Source organism: Pristiophorus japonicus, chromosome 4, assembly GCF_044704955.1.
Source record: "Pristiophorus japonicus isolate sPriJap1 chromosome 4, sPriJap1.hap1, whole genome shotgun sequence".
Lineage (NCBI taxonomy): Eukaryota > Metazoa > Chordata > Chondrichthyes > Pristiophoridae > Pristiophorus > Pristiophorus japonicus.
In genome coordinates, this window is record NC_091980.1 from 285,499,776 (window position 1) to 285,522,661 (window position 22,886).

A 22,886-nucleotide genomic window follows, 5' to 3' on the forward strand; every position below is an offset into this window, starting at 1 on the left:
CTGTTCCCCATTTGAAAAGTTAAGAGAGTATGGGCTATAGACTGATAACAGACTGCAAATATTTGATTCTTAGTTAGCTAGGAGGAAAGATTCCAGCTGGCTGGACCGGACGATCTCAGTTTTTCTTTCACAATCCAAGGTGAAGAGCCTCGATTCTAAGCAGCACATCACCTAGTGACAATGCTCAAAAAACAGGTTCAAGTAGCAGGTAGCACTGGGATCCAATCCCACCTCCTACTGGTCAAAAATAACTTGTTCACTGGTTGTCCAACTAAGTCATCAATAGTCAGCAGTTTTCACAACCAAACCCTGAATCCAAGTTTTGTTAATTTTAAAAATGAAAAGAAGTTAACTAATTTAACCAAATATGAATGTTAATATTAAGCATTTAATGATAGTATTGCTCTTTTAATAGGTTTTAGCCAGAGACAAGTTTACAGTCTTGTGCCTTTAGTTTGGGTGGTTTATGCCACCCGTTGCTGCTCTTCTGCCAGCTGGCGGAGGGTTCTGCACTGGCTGCAATTCTCAGCAGGTCAGCAGTGCTTCCGCTGCCTGCCAGTGGCAGAAGTATTTTAACGAGTTGGCGCGTGACGTCAATAGGCTTGCAGCGCCGATTTGATGCCAACTCATCCATTTTGGAGTTCTCTGCTCCCTCTGCCACCTACACTAAATCATGCCAGTGAGTGCTGCCACCACAAGGTGTTTCAGCAGCGTTAACGGCCGTGAAGACAGGACCTACGAAGATGGACGCTGACAAGTGGAAAACACATCAGATGGATGCTGGAGTGTCAAACGCCTCCTTTGCTCAGGTTGTTCTTTTAAACTTTCATTTTTTTCCCCCATTAGTAACAGTTAGGGGGGCGGGGTGTTGCAGTTTCTGGCAGTTTTCCGGGAGGCTTACAATGTTTGTGGGTCAGTAAATCAATGGCTGAACTCCATTGCAATGATTGAAGATGATCTCTGAAGGTCTCTGATAGCTTCACCAGAACATCACCTGCGAGCAAATTTGGGCTCAACTGCTTAAGATTTTATGGAATTATAAATAATTTATTCACAATTCCATAACCAATTATTAATCAAATAATTATTTTGTGTTGAGTATACAAGACCCACTAAAGACTGCCACGATGACTACACATGTAAACACTTCCAAGAGTAACTATTGGGGAAAGCTTAGTGTTACAGAGAATTCAGATGCACTCACATCAAAAACTACTAAAGAATCCACAAACATCGGATGGCAGCTGATATTTTGAAGCAAGTACAGCAACTGCTCGTGTCGCTCATTTCTTCCCCATTCTCCTACACTGCAAGCAGGGGACAGAGACAACCTTTGGCCTCCTTTTGAGATTAGCGCTGCAAGGAACGCGTTACACCACAAAATCAACACCACACTGATGTTAATAAGCAGGCAGTACCAAAATTACTGGTAGGTTTCCATCGTCCCCTAATTTCTAAGCCTTGGTCTTCTTACCTAAGGAAGGATATACTTGCCATAGAGGGAGTGCAAAGCAGGTTTACCAGACTGATTCCGAGGAGGGGGGATTGTACTATGAGGAGAAATTGTATAGACTATAGCATATATTCCCTCTATCTTAGAAGAGTGAAAGGTGATCTCATTGAAACATAAAATTCTTACAGGGCTTGACAGGGTAAATGCCAGGAGGATGTTTCCCCTGGCTGGGGAGTCTAGAACCAGGGGTCACAGTCTCAGAATAAGGGGTCAGCCATTTAAGACTAAGATAAGGAGAAATTTATTCACTCAAAGGGTTGTGAGTCTTTGGCATTCTCTGCCCCAGAGAGCTGTGGATGCTCAGTCATTCAGTATATTTAGGATTGATAGATTTTTGGATATTAAGGGAATCAAGTGAAATTGGGAGAATGGGGGAAGGTGAAGTTAAGGTAGAAGATCAGCCATAATCTTATTAAATGGTGGAGCAGGCTCGAAAGGCCAAATGGTCCACTCCTGCTCCTTCGCAACAAAATAGATGTATTAATAGGGCAGACAGAAATTAATAGGTTTGATCTAATAGCCATTATGGAGATATAATTGCAAAGTGGCCAAGGTTGGGAACTAAATATTCCAGGATACTTAACTTTTAGAAGAGCTAGGCAAAATGGAAAAGGAGGAGGGGTAGCCCTGATAATAAAGGATCCTGACTCGGAAAATCAAGAAGTAGAATCAGTTTGGGTGGAGCTAAGATACAGCAAGGGGCAGAAAACATTGTTGGGAGTTGTTTATAGGCCCCCAAACAGTAGTGGTAATGTAGGGCACAGTAAAAATCAGGAAATTAGAGGTGCATGTAACAGGGGTAATACAGTAATCATGGTAATACAGTAATACAATAATACTTTAATCACATATATGCAGTAATAATGCAGCAATGTGCATTATTATCATCATAGGCAGTCCCTCGGAGTTGAGGATGGCTTGTTTCCACTCTAAACTTGAGTTCTCAGGTGAATGAAGAGTCCAATGCAGGAGCTACAGTCTCTGTCACAGGTGGGGCAGACAGTGGTTGAAGGAAAGGGAGGGTGGGGAGTCTGGTTTGCCGCACACTCCTTCGCTGTCCCAGCTTGTTTTCTGTATGCTCTCAGCGATGGGACTCGAGGTGCTCAGCGCCCTCCCGGATGCTCTTCCTCCACTTAGGGGTTCCCAGGTGTCAGTGGGGATGTTACATTTTATCAAGGAGGCTTTGAGGGTGTCCTTGAAGCATTTCCTCTGCCCACCTGGGGCTCGCTTGCCGTGTCGAAGCTCCACATAGAGCACTTGCTTTGGGAGTCTCTTGTCGGGCATGCGGATGATGTGGCCCTCTCTGTCATGTATTCAACCAGCATTGTAACCCATGTATAATCTGACCTAAGTTGTACACTGTGAGAACGATGACCACTAGGTGGTGAACTTGTGGGAGACACTCCTAACCTGGACCTTCAGGTATAAAAGGGGAAGCTCCACCCACTTTCATCACTTGAGTGCTAAGGAATAAAGGACAGGTCACAAACTGACCTTCTCTCAAGCATGGGCCTCATGTGCATTTATACTGTATGGTAAGGACGTATCAATGGCGACGAGAAACTGGGATTTAAACCACGTGAGCATGGCCACTAGCAGAACAGATGAGAGGTACTGTGTTAAGGAATGGTTGGGACAGAGATTCAATATTGTTAAATCAGCACACAGTTCTCCAGGCAGACAAGGGCAATCGTACATGCCCCAACATGTAGTCGAACCCAGAGGGGGAGTTCAACAGAGACAATGGCAAGCTGAACGGCGATTCACACCATTGCAAGGGACAATGTGGCCAGTAATGGAGCCATCAACACCTGTTAATGGCGCATTCAAGGACAGTCACAGGGGCAGTCAGGGAAGATCGACTGGCAAGGGACCTTTTGTTTCCAACAACAGCTCATGCTGGAGGCGTGGAGGCACACACTCAGCCGGAGTTTGCAGAGATGAGCAAAATACATGTAGAAATTGCAGAAATGAATGCTGAGGGTAATCACTGGAAGCTGAAGTTCAGCGAGTTCATGTGGAGCACCTATACAGTTCATACACCAGGATGCCACTGATAATGATGAAAGTGCTCCTCAATGGCATCCCAGTATCAATGGAGCTAGACACGGGGGCCAGCCAGTCCCTAATGGGTATCAAACAGTTCGGAAAGTTGTGGGCGTCCAAGGCCAGGAGGCCAAAATTATCGCCGATTGACACACAGCTACGGACATACACAAAGGAGATCATTCCGGTGCTAGGTTGCCACTCTGGATTGTCCCGGGGGATGGTCCCGCACTGCTGGGGAGGAGTTGGCTTGCTGTTATGAACTGGAAATGGGGCGATGTCAATGCAATTTCCTCTGTGGAGCGAGTATCATGCTCACAGATCCTGGACAAATTTGACTCATTATTTCAACCTGGCATTGGCACTTTCACGGGGGCCAAGGTTGTGATTCACATAAACCCGGACGCCAGGCCAGTACACCACAAGGCCAAAGCGGTGCCGTACGTGATGCGGGAAAAGATAGAGGCGAATTGGACCGTCTGCTGAGGAAAGGCATCATCTCGCCAGTCGAATTCAGTGACAGGGCGAGCCCATTTGTGCCGGTGCTCAAGGCGGATGGGTCGGTCAGGATATGTGGTGATTATAAGGCCACCAGCAATCGGGTGTCACTCCAAGACCAGTACCCGCTACCGAGAGCGGAGGACCTCTTTGCAACGCTATCCAGTGGCAAACCTTTTTCAAAATTGATCCTGACCTCAGCTTACATGACCCAGGAGCTGGCGAGTGAGTCGAAGAAGCTGACCACCATCACGACACACAAGGGGTTGCTTGAGCACAACAGATTTCCGTTCGGGATTTGCTCGGCTGCCATGATCTTCCAATGAAATATGGAAAGTCTCCTCAAGTCGATTATGGAGATGGTGGTTTTTCAGGATGACATCCTCATCACGGGTTACGATACTGAAGAACACCTCCACAACCTGGAGGAGATGCTATGCAGACTCGACCGGGGAGGGCTGCGACTGAAAAAGGCAAAGTGCGTCTTCCTCGCTCCAGAGGTAGAATTCCTGGGGATGAGGGTAGCAGCAGACGGGATCAGCCCTACTGCGCCCAAAATGGAAGCGATCCAGAGAGCACCCAGACCCCGTAACACGACGGAGCTGCGTTCGTTCCTGGGGCTCCTGAACTATTTTGGTAACTTTCTTCCCAAATTGAACACACTGCTAGAGCCGCTACACGTGCTCCTATGCAAAGGTCATGAATGGGTCTAGGGGGACAGACAGGAACGGGCTTTTAATAGAGCACGCATTTTATGTTCCAACAATCTGTTAACGCTGCATGACCCATGTAAGAAACTTGTGTTAACGTGTGTCGTCCTATGGTGTCGGGTATGTGTTGCAGCATGTCAATGCCAAGGGTCAGTTATAGCTGGTAGCTTATGCCTCCAGAAGTCTGTCCCAGGCAGAAAGGGGCTACGGGATGGTAGAAAAGGAGGCGCTCGCATGTGTATATGCGGTAAAAGAAATGCACCAGTACCTGTTTGGCAGGAAATTTGAGCTGGAGACAGATCACAAATCCCTAACGTCCCTTTTGGCCGACAACAAGGCCATAAATGCAAAAGCATCGGCCCGCATACAGAGCTGGGCACTCACGTTAGCCGCCTATGACTATACAATTCGGCACAGACTGGGCACCGAAAACTGCGCTGATGCATTCAGCAGGCTACCACTAGCCACCACTGAGGGGGCTACCGAGCATGCTGCTGAGATGGTCATGGCTGTTGAAGCTTTCAGAAGCAAAGGCTCACCCGTGACAGCCCGTCAGATTAAAGTCTGGACAAATAGAGACCTGCTATTGTCTCTAGTCAAGAAATGTGTCCTGAATGAGGACTGGGCAGCCATGTACAGGGCATGCCCTGAGGAATTTAAACCATTTCACAGGCGCAGGGATGAACTCTCAATCCAGGCCGATTGCCTACTGTGGGGAAACCGCGTAGTCATGTCCCAGATGGGCAGAGAGGTGTTCATCAGAGAACTCCACAATGAGCACCAGGCATTGTCATGATGAAGGCAATTGCCAGGTCACAAGTTTGGTAGCCAGGGATAGACGCAGATCTAGAACTTTGTGTTCGCAGGTGCAACACGTGTGCCCAGCTGGGCAATGCACCCAGGGAAGCCCCCCTTAGCCCCTGGCCATGGCCTGCCAAGCCTTAGTCACGCATCCATGTGGACTTTGCAGGTCCTTTCATGGGAAAAATATTTTTGGTTGTAGTAGACGGCCTACTCCAAATGGATCGAGTGTGACATTTTAAATTCAAGCACATCCTCTGCCATGGTAGAAAGTCTATGGGCAATGTTCGCCGCCCACGGTCTACCGGACACCTTGGTTGACAATGGCCCATGCTTCACAAGCACTGAATTCCAGGACTTCATGGCAGGCAACTGAATTAACCATGTCAGAACGGCACTGTTCAAGCTGGCCTCAAATGGCCAGGCAGAACGAGCAGTGCAGATAATCAAACAAGGGATGCTCAGAATCCAAGGGAGTTCCCTACAAAGCCACTTATCACGCTTCCTGTAGGCCTGCAGATCCCGACCACACTCGCTCGCAGAGCTGCTAATGAAAATGACGCTCAAAACCCGGTTATCCCTTATACACCCCACAATGAAAGAAATTGTTGAGAGCAGGCACCAGTCACAAAATGACTACCATGACAGGAATGCGAGGGCGTGATGTATTGATGTAAATGACCCTGTTTTTGTCCTCAACTACGCTGCAGGGCCCAAATGGCTCGCAGGCACTGTGATTGCCAAAGAGGGAAATAGGATTCTGGTAGTTAAATTTACCAATGGTCAAATCTGCCGCTAACACGTGGATCAAACAAAAAAGAGGTTCAGCAATCCCATAGAAGAGGCAGAGGAAGAACACGATATAGAGTTCACTCCACCACAGGTAACCGAACACCGGAACCAAAGGGAGGAGAGCCCAGTCACTGTGGGCAGTCCGAATAGGATAGGCCTGAGGCACCGCAAACAGCAGACACTCAGGCCAGCGCCCAACAACCGGAGCCCCAACTCCGGCGCTCTACAAGAGAGCGTAAACCACCAGAGAGACTCAACCTGTGATCCCAATAAGACTTTGGGGGGGAGGTGATGTCATGTATTCAACCAGCATTGTAACCCATGTATAATCTGACCTAAGTTATACACTGTGAGAACAATGACCACTAGGTGGTGAACTTGTGGGAGACACTCCTAACCTGGACCTTCAGGTATAAAAGGGGAAGCTCCCCCACTTTCATCACTTGAGTGCTAAGGAATAAAGGACAGGTCACAGACTGACCTTTTCTCAAGCATGGGCCTCATGTGCATTTATACTGTATAGTAAGGACGTATCACTCTCAATGGAGTTGATCGAGTGTGGTCAATGTTTCAATGTTGGGAATGTTGGCCTGAGCGAGAACACTGATGTTGGTGCGTCTATCCTGCCAATGGATTTGCAGGATCTTGCGGAGGCAGCGCTGGTGATATTTTCAAGCGTTTTGAGGTGTCTGCTGCAAATAGTCGATGTCTCTGAGCCATATAGGAGGGCGGGTATCCCTACTGCTCTGTAGACCATAAGCTTAGTGCCAGATTTGAGATTCTGGTCTTCAAACACTCTCTTCCGAAGGCGACCGAAGGCTGCACTGGCACACTGAAGGCAGTGTTGGATCTCGTTGTCAATGTTTGCTCTTGTTGATAGTAGGCGCCCGAGGTATGGAAAATGGTCCACGTTGTCCAAGGCCTCATCATGGATTTTGATCATCGGGGGGCAGTGTTGTGTGGCGGAGTCAGGTGGTTGGAGGACTTTTATCTTATGGATGTTTTGTGTAAGGCCCATGTTCTCGTACGCCTCGGTGAAGATGTTGACGATGGCTTGGAGTTCGGCCTCCGAGTATGCGCAGGCGCAAGCGTCATCTGCGTACTGTAGTTCAATGACAGAGGATGGGACGAACTTGGATCTGGCCTGGAGGCGGCGGAGGTTGAACAGATTTGGAGGACGAATTCATGGAATGTATACAAGATGGTTTTCTAGATCAGTATGTTGAGGAACCAACTAGGGAACAGGCTATTTTAGTATTGTGCAATGAGAAAGGATTAATTAATAACCTTTTAGTAAAGGGGCCTTTAGAGAAGAGTGACCATAGTATGATAGAATTTTATATTGAGGTTGAAAGTGATTTAGTTAAATTCAAAACTAGGGTCTTAAATCTAAACAAAGCAAACTACTTAGGTATGAGGGGCGAGTTGGCTAAGGTAGATTGGGAAACTACATTAAAAGATAGGACGGTAGACCAGCAATGGCTAGCAATTAAAGAATTAATACATAATTTACAACAAATATACATTCCTTTAAGGCACAAAAACCCCACAGGAAAAGTGGTCCAACCGTGACGAACAAGAGAAGTTAAAGATAGGAGAAGATCAAAGGAGGAGGCTTATAATGTTGCCGAAAAGAGCAGTAAGCCTGAGGATTGGGAGGATTTTAGAATTCAGCAAAGGAGGACAAAGAAATTGATAAAGAAAGGGAAAATAGAATGAGAGTAAACTAGAGAGAGACATAAAAACAGACTGTAAAAGCTTCTATAGGTATGTAAAAAGGAAAAGATTAGAGAAAGTAAATGTGGGTCCCTAATGGCTGAGACAAGAGAAATTATAATGGGGAATAAGGAAACGGCAGAGAAATTAAACAAATACTTTGTGTCTGTCTTCATGGAAATAGTGGAGAATCAAGGGTCGAGCAAGAATGAGGAACTGAAAGAAATTAGTATTCATAAAAAAATAATATTGGAGAAATTAATGGGACTGAAAGCCGATCAATCCCTTGGATCTGATGGCCTACATCCTATGGTTTTGAAAGAGGTGGCTGTAGAGATAGTGGATGCATTGGTTGTCATCTTCCAAAATTCCATAGATTCTAGAACAGTTCCTGCAGATTGGAAGGTAGCTAATGTAACCCCGCTATTTAAAAATCCAGGTCGCTGAATGGAGCGTGGGCATGTACAGCAGGTGCGGCAAGGTCGGGGCAGAGGAGCAGGAAGGTCGGGGCGAAGAAGCGTCGAGGTTGGGGCGAAGGAGTAGCGAGGTCGGGGCGAAGGAGTGGCGAGAGTTTGTAGAGCGACGTGATCGGGGCCCAGGAGAGGCGTGAGTTCAGATCCAGAGAGGCGAGAGCCCAGGGGCAGCTCGGGCCAGCCCACACTGCCTTATGTGTGTGCAGTAGGTCCGTGCAGCAGAGCTGGTCTCCAGTCATCTTGGTTAATCCCTTGCCACTCGACCAAGACCTAGCTCTGTCAAGCCCGTGTGGTGGCTGGTGTGCAACGGCCACCACACGTTAAAAAAATCCACGCACAGGCATCTTCCACATTTCAAGATGTAATTCAGGACCTGTAATATTAGGTCCTTCATTGAAACAACGGTGAACTCATTACTTTTTGGCGTGGAAACAAGTTATCCTCGATTCGAGGGACTGCCTATGATTTAGGTAAGGAGAGAGAGAGAAAACGAGGAACTACAGACCAGTTAGCCTGACATCAGTCACAGGGAAAATGCTGGAATCTATTATTAAGGATGTGGTAACAGGGTACTTAGAAAATGATAATAAGATTGGGCAGAGTCAACACGGATTTATGAAAAGGAAATCATGTTTAACAAAGCTGTTACAGTTTTTTGAGGTTGCAACTAGCAGAATAGATAAGGGGGGATCAGTGGATGTGGTGCATTTGGATTGTCAGAAGGCATTCGATAAGGTATCACACAAGTGGTTATTAAATAAAATTAGGGCCCATGGGATTGGAAGTAATATACTATTATGGATTGAGGATTGGTTAACAGACAGAAAACAGAGAGTAGGAATAAATGGGTCCATGGCCAGATCAGCCATGATCTTGTTGAATGGCGGAGCAGGCTCAAGGGGCTAGATGGCCTACTCCTGTTCCTAATTCTTATTATGTTCTTATAACTGTCTCCCTCAGGGCTTCCACAACAGCCCTAGCATTTTTCACCAGTGTATGGCCAACTGTTTAAAGAGTTTCAGCAGATCCCAGCAACTAGTACAGTATGTGGATGACCTGCTCCTGTTCACCGATGAGGGGGAGGAGCATGGCCCACTGCTGGCTGAGCTGCTGGAGCTTCTGAAAGAAGAAGGATTTAAAGTAAACCCCAAGAAGGCACAGATCGGCCTGAAGGAAGTAAAATTCCTGGGACTGGCTGTGCGCGCTGGGGAGAGAGCCATTGACAAAACTAGAAGGGAAGCAGTGCAGAAGTTACCTGCCCCCAACACAGTGACAGGAGTAAGATCTTTTCTAGGGCTAACCGGGTACTGCAGAGACTTCATTGAGGATTATGCAGCCACAGCAGCCCCTCTGCTCCGACTCCTACACAAGGGAGTAGAGTGGGAATGGGACAAAGGTTGCGAGGCAGCATTTATCCAAATCAAGAAAGACCTGCAGACCGCGCCAGCTCTAAGGGCCATAGATGGGGGTAAAGAGTTTTTCCTGGAGGTAGAAACATAAGATTCTGACGGAACTGGACAGGTTAGATGCGGGAAGAATGTTCTCGATGTTGGGGAAGTCCAGAACCAGGGGACATAGGGTCTTAGGATAAGGGGTAAGCCATTTAGGACTGAGATGAGGAGAAACTTCTTCACTCAGAGAGTTGTTAACCTGTGGAATTCCCTGCCGCAGCGAGTTGTTGATATCGGTTCATTGGATATATTCAAGAGGGAGTTAGATATGGCCCTTACGGTTAAGGGGATCAAGGGATATGGAGAGAAAGCAGGAAAGGGGTACTGAAGGAATGATCAGCCATGATCTTATTGAATGGCGGTGCAGGCTCGAAGGGCCGAATGGCCTACTCCTGCATCTATTTTCTGTGTTTCTATGTTTCTATGGTTGGCAGGCTGTAACTAGTGGGATACCGCAAGGATCGGTGCTTGGGCCCCAGCTATTCACAATCTATATCAATGATTTAGAAACATAGAAACATAGAAAATAGGTGCAGGAGTAGGCTATTCGGCCCTCCTAGCCTGCACCACCATTCAATGAGTTCATGGCTGAACATGCAACTTCAGTACCCCATTCCTGCTTTCTCGCCATACCCCTTGATCCCCTGAGTAGTAAGGACTACATCTAACTCCTTTTTGAATATATTTAGTGAATTGGCCTCAACAACTTTCTGTGGTAGAGAATTCCACAGGTTCACCACTCTCTGGGTGAAGAAGTTTCTCCTCATCTCGGTCCTAAATGGCTTACCCCTTATCCTTAGACCGTGACCCCTGGTTCTGGACTTCCCCAACATTGGGAACATTCATCCTGCATCTAACCTGTCTAAACCCATCAGAATTTTAAACATTTCTATGAGGTCCCCTCTCATTCTTCTGAACTCCAGTGAATACAAGCCCAGTTGATCCAGTCTTTCTTGATAGGTCAGTCCCGCCATCCCGGGAATCAGTCTGGTAAACCTTCACTGCACTCCCTCAATAGCAAGAATGTCCTTCCTCAGGTTAGGAGACCAAAACTGTACACAATACTCCAGGTGTGACCTCACCAAAGCCCTGTACAACTGTAGCAACACCTCCCTGCCCTTGTACTCAAATCCCCTCGCTATGAAATGAGGGGACCAAATTTGCTGATGATACAAGGCTAGGTGGGAATGTAAGTTGTGAGGAGGGTGCAAAGAGGCTTCAAGGGGATATACACAGGGTTAGTGAAAAGGGTAAGAACATGGCAAATGGAATATATTGTGGAGAAATGTGACGTTATCCACTTTGGTCGGAAAAATAGAAAAGCAGAGTATTTTTTAAATGGTGAGCGATTGGGAAATGTTGGTGTTCAGAGGGACCTGGGTGTCCTTGTACACAAATTACTGAAAGTTGCACTCTGAAACATGCAGGTACAGCAAGCAATTAAGAAAGCAAATGGTATGTTGGACGTTATTACAAGAGGATTTGAGTATAAGAGTAAACACATCTTATTGCAATTATATAGGGCCCCTGGTGAGATCGCACCTGGAGTATTGTGTACAGTTTTGGTCTCCTTACCTGAGGAAGGATATACTTGCCATAGAGAGAGTGTAACAAAGGTTCACCAGACTAATTCCTGGGATAGGGGGGATTGTCCTATGAGGAGAGATTTAGTAAACTAGGCCTATATTCTCTAGAGTTTAGAAGAATGAGAGGTGATATCATTGAAACATACAACATTCTTACAGGGCTTGACAGGGTAATTGCAGGGAGTATGTTTCCCCTGGCTGGGGAGTCTAGAATCAGGGGTCACTGTCTCAGAATAAGGGGTTGGCCATTTAGGACTGAGATGAGGAGAAATTTCTTCACTGAGAGGGTGGTGAATCTTTGGAATTCCCTGCCCCAGAGGGCTGTGGAAGCTCAGTGGTTGAGTATATTCAAGACAGAGATCAATAGATTTTTGAATATTAAGGGCATCAAGGGATATGGAGACAGTGCAGAAAAGTGGAGTTGAGGGAGAAGATGAACCATGATCTTACTAAATGGTGGGGTAAGCTCGAAGAGTGGAATGGCCCACTCCTGCTCCTAATTCTTATGTTCTCATGTTCTCATGCTCCTATTTCTTATGTCTGGCGTTAACCTATAATGTGAGCTGATATAATGCTCCTTCTAGCCCGACATGTGATTCAGTTTAAAATTGCAATAAGAAAGAGAATTTCACACAGCATTTCTAGATATTACCTTCACAAGTTATTGCTGTTGATGCCAGTCCTAATCGAAGAACTGATCGATTACCTATCAATGCTTCTTTCAGTCTGTGGATTCCTTCGTTGCTGAGCGGATTATGGCCTAGGTTCAGCGTCTCCAGACAAGTTAAATTAGGCTAAAAGGGAAACATACAGAAAATAAAAACTGTGTTATACCTTCTGTCTAACATAAATGCTTATAGTAAAGTCAGGGGTTGGGACTTCCCCAGTGCAAAGTCGAGGTTAAACTATTACCAAAAGGCAATATACTCCAGATGCTGGAAATCTGAAATCGGAACAGAAAATGCTGTAAAACTCTGTAATCTCGTCCAGCCCCACAACCCTCCGAGATATCTGCACTCCTCTAATTCTGGCCTATTGAGCAAACCCGATTGTAATCACTTAACTATTAGTGACCGTGCCTTCAGCTTCCAAGGTCCTAAACTCTGGAATTCCCTCCTTAAACCTCTCTGCCTCACTACCTCTCTTTCTTCCTTTAAGATGCTCCTTAACACCTACCTCTTTGATCATCATCATCATCATCGGCAGTCCCTCGAAATCGAAGAAGACTTGCTTCCACTCCAAAAGTGAGTTCTTATGTGTCTGTACTGTCCAATACGGGAATTACAGTCTCTGTCACAGGTGGGACAGACAGTCGTTGAAGGAAAGTGTGGTTTGCCGCATGCTCCTTCTGCTGCCGGCGCTTGGTTTCTGCATGCTCTTGGTGATGAGACTCGAAGTGCTCAGCGCCCTCCCGGATGCTTTTCCTCCACTTTGGGCGGTCTTGGGCCAGGGATTTCCAGGTGCCAGTGGGGATGATGCACTTTATCAAGGAGGCTTTGAGGGTGTCCTTGAAACGTTTCCTCTGCCCACCTGGGGCTCGCTTGCTGTGTAGGAGTTCCGAGTAGGGCGCTTGCTTTGGGGGTATTGAGTCTCTTTGATCAAGCCTGTCGTCATCTGCCCTATTTTCTCCTTATATGGCTTGTTGTCAAATTTTGTTTTATAACACTCCTGTGAAGTGCTTTGGGACATTTTGTTATGCTAAAGGCGCTATAGAAATACAAGTTATCGTCGCTGTTGTTGAAATACTCGGCAGGTCAGGCAGCATCAAAAAGTACTGCTGCGTCTTTGAGCTACATCAGGGCAGAGAGAAAGATGTTTTACGTTGTAACTCTGCAGAGATTCTGGCAGTTTCGGCCACCGGGAGCCGCCGAAGCATTTGCATAGCTCAACAACAGCACTTAATGGTGGAAATCAGGTACTGCATCAGCACACTACTGAGGTACCAGAAAAGTAAAGATTTCAAAACTGTCATCTTTTTAACCCGGGAGGGAAATATCCCACTTCTGCCAGTACAACAGCAGGGTTAACAACATTCAGCAAAACCTTGAAGTCTAGAAATGCTGTGAGAAAATCCTATCTGCTCGTTGTTGCCAGTTTACGAGCTTTGTAAATCCATTTTGCAGGCTACAGAGGAGAGCGCTGGGAACAGTATTTATCCAGTGCCTCGGGCTGGGAACCACCGCTGCACAAACAAGCTTATGAAACATGTAACATCAGGTAAAGAGCACACTGCAGGAGACAACACTTCAGTTATTATTGGCTCAGCACTAACAAAACAGCTCTGCTTACAAAATATAACAAATAACAAAATCAAGCCTCCCCCTGAGTACACTGCCGCTCTACTGATGCCAATTCGCCCCCTCTTACTGTCAACTCCTCCAGACCTTCTCTCTCATGTTATCAGCACTATTTTAACAAAAACATCTAAATATCAATCGAAAGACTCAGTTGAAAACAAATTACATTGTGAGATAAATAGGTGTGTTCGCCTGACATATACTCTTGTCATTTTAGTGGAAGCCTTTAAAATAAGCATATGGGCCCATTCTCTTATGGTGTAATTTCAACACTAAAGATACTAAATGCAATAATTATTATTTTACTTGCCCCCTCTCCCCGCAAATTCTAATTTCTTCCTCTCCTGAAGGCACTGACTCATGCAGGGGTATCGTTCCCCAGATGCCTTTCACCCTCCATTACACCACCCAGGTAGTACTCTTTAAGTATGAACATAGACAATGGCCCTGAATTTGCAGTCAGTATAAAGGCGAACTGTGAGAGCATGCCTTTGACACTGACTGGATGTTCGGGGCATGCGTTAAATCCTGAACTTGCTATCTGCGTCTTTTACCTCCTGATCGGAATCGACATGCTGCTCCAAATTAATTACGCTGAAACATTTTAAGACGAGTGCGAACGGGCGCAGGAAACATAGAAACATAGAAAATAGGTGCAGGAGTAGGCCATTCGCCCCTTCGAGCCTGCACCGCCATTCAATAAGATCATGGCTGATCATTCCCTCACTACCTCTTTCCTGCTTTCTCTCCATACCCCTTGATCCCTTTAGCCGTAAGGGCCATATCTAACTCCCTCTTGAATATATCCAATGAACTGGCATCAACAACTCTGCGGCAGGGAATTCCACAGGTTAACAACTCTTTGAGCGAAGAACTTTCTCCTTATCTCAGTCCTAAATGGCCTACCCCTTATCCTAAGACTGTGTCCCCTGATTCTGAACTTCCCCAACATCGGGAACATTCTTCCCGCATTTAACCTGTCCAGTCCCGTCATAATCTTATGTTTCTATGAGATCACCTCTCATCTTTCTAAACTCCAGTGAATAAAGGCCCAGTTGATCCAGTCTCTCCTCATATGACAGTCCAGCCATCCCTGGAATTAGTCTGGTGAACCTGCGCTGCACTCCCTCAATAGCAAGAACGTCCTTCCTCAGATTAGGAGACCAAAACTGAACGCAATATTCCAGGTGAGGTCTCACTAAGGCCCTGTACAACTGCAGTAAGACCTCCCTGCTCCTATACTCAAATCCCATAGCAATGAAGGCCAACATACCACTTGCCTTCTTCACCGCCTGCTGTACCTGCATGCCAACCTTCAATGACTGATAAACCATGACACCCAGGTCTCGTTGCACCAAGCTTTTCCTAACAGCCGCCATTCAGATAATATTCTGCCTTCGTGTTTTTGCCCCCAAAATGGATAACCTCACATTTATCCACATTATACTGCATCTGCCATGCATTTGCCCACTCATCTAACCTGTCCAAGTCACCCTGCAGCCTCTTAGCGTACCCCTCACAGCTCACACCGCCACCCAGTTTAGTGTTATTTGCAAACTTGGAGATATTACACTCAATTCCTTCATCCAAATCGTTAATGTATATTGTAAAGAGCTGGGGTCCTAGCACTGAGCCCAGCGGCACTCCACTAGTCACTGCCTGCCATTCTGAAAAGGACCCATTTATCCCAACTCTCTGCTTCCTGTCTGCCAACCAGTTCTCTATCCATGTCTGTACATTATCCCCAATACCATGGGCTTTGATTTTGCACACCAATCTCTTGTGCGGGACCTTGTCAAAAGCCTTTTGAAAGTCCAAATACACCACATCCACTGGTTCTCCCTTGTCCACTCTACCAGTTACATCCTCAAAAAATTCCAGAAGATTCGTCAAGCATGATTTCCCTTTCATAAATCCATGCTGACTTGGACCGATCCTATCCCTGCTTTCCAAATGCGCTGCTATTACATCCTTAATGATTGATTCCAACATTTTCCCCACTACCGATGTCAGGCTAACCGGTCTATAATTACCTGTTTTCCCTCTCCCTTCTTTTTTTAAAAGTGGTGTTACATTAGCTACCGTCCAGTCCATAGGAACTGATCCAGAGTCGATAGACTGTTGGAAAATGATCACCAATGCAGCCACTATTTCTAAGTACTGTGGGATGCAGACTATCAGGACCCGGGGATTTATCGGCCTTCAATCCCATCAATTTCCTGAAAACAATTTCCCACCTAATAAGGATATCCTTCAGTTCCTCCTTCTCACTAGACCCACTGTCCCTTAGTACATTCGGAAGGTTATCTGTGTCTTCCTTCATGAAGACAGAACCAAAGTATTTGTTCAAATGGTCTGCCATTTCTTTGTTCCCCATTATAAATTCACCTGAATCCGACTGCAAGGGACCTTTCACGAGGGGGATAGTGCTGGACAGGCTAATGGGACTCAAGGTAGACAAGTCCCCTGGTCCTGATGTAATGCGTCCCAGGATATTAAAAGAGATGGCGGAAGTTATAGCAGATGCATTCATTATAATCTACCAAAATTCTCTGGACTCTGGGGAGGTACCAGCAGATTGGAAAGCAGCTAATGTAACGCCTCTGTTTAAAAAAGGGGGCAGACAAAAGGCAGGTAACTATAGGCCGGTTAGTTTAACATCTGCAGTGGGGAAAATGCTTGAAGCTATCATTAAGGAAGAAATAGCGGGACATCTAGATAGGAATAGTGCAATCAAGCAGACGCAACATGGATTCATGAAGGAGAAATCATGTTTAACTAATTTACTGGAATTCTTTGAGGATATCACGAGCATGGTAGATAGAGGTGTACCAATGGATGTGATGTATTTAGATTTCCAAAAGGCATTCGATAAGGTGCCACACAAAAGGTTACTGCAGAAGACAAAGGTACGCAGAGTCAGAGGGAATGTATTAGCATGAATAGAGAATTGGCTGGCTAACAGAAAGCAGAGAGTCGGGATAAATGGGTCCTTTTCGGGTTGGAAATCGGTGGTTAGTGGTGTGCCACAGGGATCGGTGCTGGGACCACAACTGTTTACAATATACATAGATGACCTGGAAGAGGGGACAGAGTGTAGTGTAACAAAATTTGCAGATGACACAAAGATTAGTGGGAAAGCAGGTTGTGTAGAGGACACAGAGAGGCTGCAAAGTGATTTAGATAGGTTAAGCGAATGGGCTAAGGTTTGACAGATGGAATACAATGTCAGAAAATGTGAGGTCATCCACCTTGGAAAAAAAAACAGTAAAAGGGAATATTATTTGAATGGGGAGAAATTACAACATGCTGCGGTGCAGAGGGACCAGGGGGTCCTTGTGCATGAATCCCAAAAAGTTAGTTTGCAGGTGCAGCATGTAATCAGGAAGGCGAATGGAATGTTGGCCTTCATTGCGAGAGGGATGGAGTACAAAAGCAAGGAGGTCCTGCTGCAACTGTACAGGGTATTGGTGAGGCCGCACCTGGAGTATTGCGTGCAGTTTTGGTCACCTTACTAAAGGAAAGATGTACTAGCTTTGGAGGGGGTACAGAGACGATTCACTTGGCTGATTCTGGAGATGAGAGGATTACCTTATGATGATAGATTGAGTAGACTGGGTCTTTACTCGTTGGAGTTCAGAAGGATGAGGGGTGATCTTATAGAAACATTTAAAATAATGAAAGGGATAGACAAGATCGAGGCAGAGAGGTTGTTTCCACTGGTCGGGGAGACTAGAACTAGGGGGCACAGCCTCAAAATACGGGGGAGCCAATTTAAAACCGAGTTGAGAAGGAATTTCTTCTCCCAGAGGGTTGTGAATCTGTGGAATTCTCTGCCCAAGGAAGCAGTTGAGGTTAGCTCATTGAATGTATTCAAATCACAGATAGATAGATTTTTAACCAATAAGGGAATTAAGGGTTACGGGCAGCGGGCGGGTAAGTGGAGCTGAGTCCACGGTCAGATCAGCCATGATCTTGTTGAATGGCGAAGCAGGCTCGAGGGGCTAGATGGCCTACTCCTGCACCTAATTCTTGTGTTCTTATGTTCTTATGACCTACATTTGTCTTCACTAATCTTTTTCTCTTCACATATTTATAGAAGCTTTTGCAGTCAGTTTTTATGTTCCCTGCAAGCTTCCTCTCGTACTCTATTTTCCCCCTCTTAATTAAACCCTTAGTCCTCCTCTGTTGAATTCTAAATTTCTCCCAGTCCTCAGGTTTGTTTCTTTTTCTAGCCAATTTATATGCCTCTTTCTTGATTTTAACACTATCCTTAAAACCAAGGAAGCCTGTCGCACAATGTGAGTGGACCGGAACAGACTATTTTAAAATAGAGTGCTGGCATTCTTGCATTAAAAAGGAACAGGAAATATTGGAAATGCGCAGCAGGATATTCCATTTAATTTGAATTTGTAAAATGCCAAAAATGGCAAGTGTATGTTTTTGGGTTGTCACTGAATTTCTGAACCTCTTTCTCAGGTTTATTTTTATCAACTGTGATCTGAAATGGCTCAGCTGTTTCCCTCGGCTCAATCATACAAATATACAGATTACCATTCAATGCATTTACGGACCCCTTTGTAATGGGTCAGCTTTTAATGATCTGGGCTCAAATTAGTTCAAAACTGTCTTAAATAACGAGTGGAATTAAATGCAAATCATATCTGAAAATTTAAAACTCTTGAAATTAGGATGGAAATTTTAAGTTTTGTCCTTTGTGACTGTTATTTTATGAAGTGAGGCAAATGAAAGTAGAGAAAGAAAAGGAGCCTGCCTTCGATATTAATAATCTTCCAGTTATCTCGCGGTTCCATTTCCATTCTTACCGAATATGAGTGAATCCTTCCTCTTGTCACTTTGCACTTCCGGGCTCAGCTGTGGCTCATAGGCTAAGAATCAGGAAGTAAAAGGAGTTCAACCCCTGGTGATCCCAGGTTTGCAAAGGCACAACGGTGCGCTCCTGAGCTCCGCGGGATAGTACACTGCGCGGAACTCTGCAGCGTTTTAAAGGAAGTTCCCGCAGGGAGGATCGCCCGAGGTAGGCGCGGATTTACTTGCGATGTCAACGGCATACTCCTTAGCTGTGGCACCGACCACAAATTCAGGCCCACTGAGCGTTGGTAGGGTGATTGGCTGTGGGGGGACACCACAGCAGAATCTAATCTTCTCATCACCCCATGGCCACACATGCAGGCTTTCTTGCAGGGGTCACTGGATAGCAATTAAGAATGGAAGCCTAGGCCGAATGTTCAACTTCCTAACCCAGGGGTGCTGAGACCAGATGTGCGCCACTAAGAACATAACATAAGAACAGAAGAATTAGGAACACGAGTAGGCCATCTAGCCCCTCGAGCCTGCTCCACCATTCAACAAGATCATGGCTGATCTGGCCGTGGACTCAGCTCCACTTACCCGCCCGCTCCCCGTAACCCTTAATTCCCTTATTGGTTAAAAATCTATCTATCTGTGACTTGAATACATTCAATGAGCTAGCCTCAACTGCTTCCTTGGGCAGAGAATTACACAGATTCACAACCCTCTGGGAGAAGAAATTCCTTCTCAACTCGGTTTTAAATTGGCTCCCCCATATTTTGAGGCTGTGCCCCCTAGTTCTAGTCTCCCCGACCAGTGGAAACAACCTCTCTGCCTCGATATTGTCTATCCCTTTCATTATTTTAAATGTTTCTATAAGATCACCCCTCATCCTTCTGAACTCCAACGAGTAAAGACCCAGTCTGCTCAATCTATCATCATAAGGTAACCCTCTCATCTCCGGAATCAGCCTAGTGAATCGTCTCTGTACCCCCTCCAAAGCCAGTATATCCTTCCTTTAGTAAGGTGACCAAAACTGCACGCAGTACTCCAGGTGTGGCCTCACTAATACCCTATACAGTTGCAGCAGGACCTCCCTGCTTTTGTATTCCATCCCTCTCGCAATGAAGGCCAACATTCCATTCGCCTTCCTGATTACCTGCTGCACCTGCAAACTAACTTTTTGGGATTCATGCACAAGGATCCCCAGGTCCCTCTGCACCGCAGCATGTTGTAATTTCTCCCCATTCAAATAATATTCCATTTTACTGTTTTTTTTTCCAAGGTGGATGACCTCACATTTTCCGACATTGTATTCCATCTGCCAAACCTTAGCCCATTCGCTTAACCTATCTAAATCTCTTTGCAGCCTCTCTGTGTCCTCTACACAACCCGCTTTCCCACTAATCTTTGTGTCATCTGCAAATTTTATTACACTACACTCTGTCCCCTCTTCCAGGTCATCTATGTATATTGTAAACAATTGTGGTCCCAGCACCGATCCCTGTGGCACACCACTAACCACCGATTTCCAACCCGAAAAGGACCCATTTATCCCGACTCTCTGCTTTCTGTTAGCCAGTCAATTCTCGATCCATGCTAATACATGTCCTCTGACTCCGCGTACCTGTGTCTTCTGCAGTAACCTTTTGTGTGGCACCTTATCGAATGCCTTTTGGAAATCTAAATACACCACATCCATCGGTACACCTCTATCCACCATGCTCATTATATCCTCAAAGTATTCCAGTAAATTAGTTAAACATGATTTCCCCTTCATGAATCCATGTTCCGTCTGCTTGATTGCACTATTCCTATCAAGATGTCCCACTATTTCTTCCTTAATGATAGCTTCAAGCATTTTCCCCACTACAGATGTTAAACTAACCGGCCTATAGTTACTTGCCTATAGTTACCTGCCTATAGCACTACCTCTGCTTCAACTGATATCAGCCAACTTAACAGGACAGGACAGATAAGGGATCCAGCCCTAGATGTCATTGTCCATGAGGCTCAGTGTCATACCATGGAGTATACTTATTCACTAAGCCATGAGGCATCTCAAAACAATAAATCTTATTAATGTTTGGTTTGCAAAAGAGGTACTGATGAAAGGACGGTCTTTATATAACAAGAACTAGCCAGGCCCATTAATGCATGAATTGCCCACTAAAAGAAAAGAGAACACCTTGCATTTATATAGCGCCTTTCATGACCTCAGAATGTCCCAATGTTCTTGAAGTGTTATCACTGTTGTAATGTCGAACATTATTGAGGGAGAGCAGCGAAGGTTCACCAGACTGATTCCCGGGATGGTGGGACTGACATATCAAGAAAGACTGGATCAACTGGGCTTGTATTCACTGGAGTTCAGAAGAATGAGAGGGGATCACATAGAAATGTTTAAAATTCTGATGGGTTTAGACAGGTTAGATGCAGGAAGAATGTTCCCAATGTTGGGGAAGTCCAGAACCAGGATAAGTCTAAGGATAAGGGGTAAGCCATTTAGGACCGAGATGAGGAGAAACTTCTTCACCCAGAGAGTGGTGAACCTGTGGAATTCTCTACCACAGAAAGTTGTTGAGGCCAATTCACTAAATATATTCAAAAAGGAGTTAGATGTAGTCCTTACTACTAGGGGGATCAAGGGGTATGGTGAGAAAGTAGGAATGGGGTACTGAAGTTACATGTTCAGCCATGAACTCATTGAATGGCGGTGCAGGCTCAAAGGGCCGAATGGCCTACTCCTGCAGCTATTTTCTATGTTTCTATGTTTCTATGAAACCGCAGCAGCCATTCTGTGCACAGCAAGCTCCCACAAACAGAAATGTGATCATGACCAAATAATCTGTTTGAGTGATGTTGGATGAAGGATAAATATTGTACAGGAGACCGGGGATAACTTCTTCGAAATAGTGCAATGGAATCTTTAATATCCACCCGCTAGGACAAACACTTTAACGTCTCATCTGAAAGACGGCACCACCGACAGAACAGTGCTTCCTCAGTACTGCACTGGAGATGTTGCGCTCAGGTCTCTGGAGTGGAATTTGAACCTTCTAACTCAGAGGTGAGAATGCTACCAACTAAGCCATGGCTGACGACACTTAACACACTGTCTTAGCCAACTGCTGGTAATATTTTCTGATTTAGCACTGCTGGCACAGAGCTTTGGGTGCTGGCAGTGCAGGTCGAGATTTGGGCACATGATTCCTGTGCTTGATTTATGGACCACATGATTCCTTATCCATTGTGGAGGCAATGACTGTTGCTCTAGAATTCACAAAGATGGTCCTATCACGTGAAGCTCTGTATTGGGAACAATGAATCATAAAAGTAATCCCGCCAATTCCCCGGGAAGCGAAAAATCCCGTGGCCCAAATTCAAGAAAAAATTTGGAAAATTTCTCCTGATTCCACAAGTCATACTGCACACTGGCTGAACGCAATTAACCCACAGACTCCTGATGTACTGCAATGTCCTTTTTGCGCAGGGAATCTTATAGAAAAATACTTGACATGAAACACATTTTACAACATTTTCTTTGCAGCCTGGCTATTTAAAAGTTTGTTTAGCTGATATAATGATACATTAGCACTGTGTTTTTGTTTTCTTTAGGGTGGGGGAATGGTAAACCAGACTTTTCTGTCCTGGGCATTAATTGGAAAAAACAGGTTTTGAATAATTATTTTTGTGCACTAAATTACCACTCTAGAACTAATTACAGACATCTAATTTGCATTAAACTGGTACGTTGGAATATTTTGCTTTCATGAGAAACGATCCACTCAGATTTACAACGTATTTTCAGTGCCTAACTTCTGAAAGTATGGCTGGTGTGGCAAAAAGATTTAGCCGGAATCAGGAGATTAGAAATAGATAGATAGTTAACAATTTGAAATATTACAATTCTGCACATTTATGTCACCTACATGCCAATACACGTATTTGGAATTGATAGTATCTCCTGCTGAATGACACGGTATTTCATTTTAGTCACATAACCCCCTTAAAGGCATAAAACCTCATATCCTCCTGTTATACCCTCGGGGTAACTTTAGTAGTCCTTGATGCCAGCAGGTGCCCTCGCCCGCCTGTAGTGGAGACATATAAACTATCCCCGCCACTATAAACAGAGCCACTTCATTGACTATATAAAAAAAAGAAACTGCAAATGCTGGAAATAAAAAT

At 45.3% G+C, this 22,886-nt stretch overlaps 1 protein-coding gene across 1 annotated transcript in view; it reads right to left on the bottom strand.

Annotated features, from left to right (window-relative positions):
* LOC139262374 (protein phosphatase 1 regulatory subunit 37) overlaps positions 1–22,886 on the bottom strand; it is a 374,617-nt gene that overhangs the window by 168,931 nt on the left and 182,800 nt on the right. Inside the window, exon 11 of the mRNA XM_070877559.1 lies at positions 12,239–12,380. Within this exon, the coding sequence (XP_070733660.1) occupies positions 12,239–12,380 (142 nt within the window). The remainder of the gene's footprint in view (positions 1–12,238; positions 12,381–22,886) is intronic.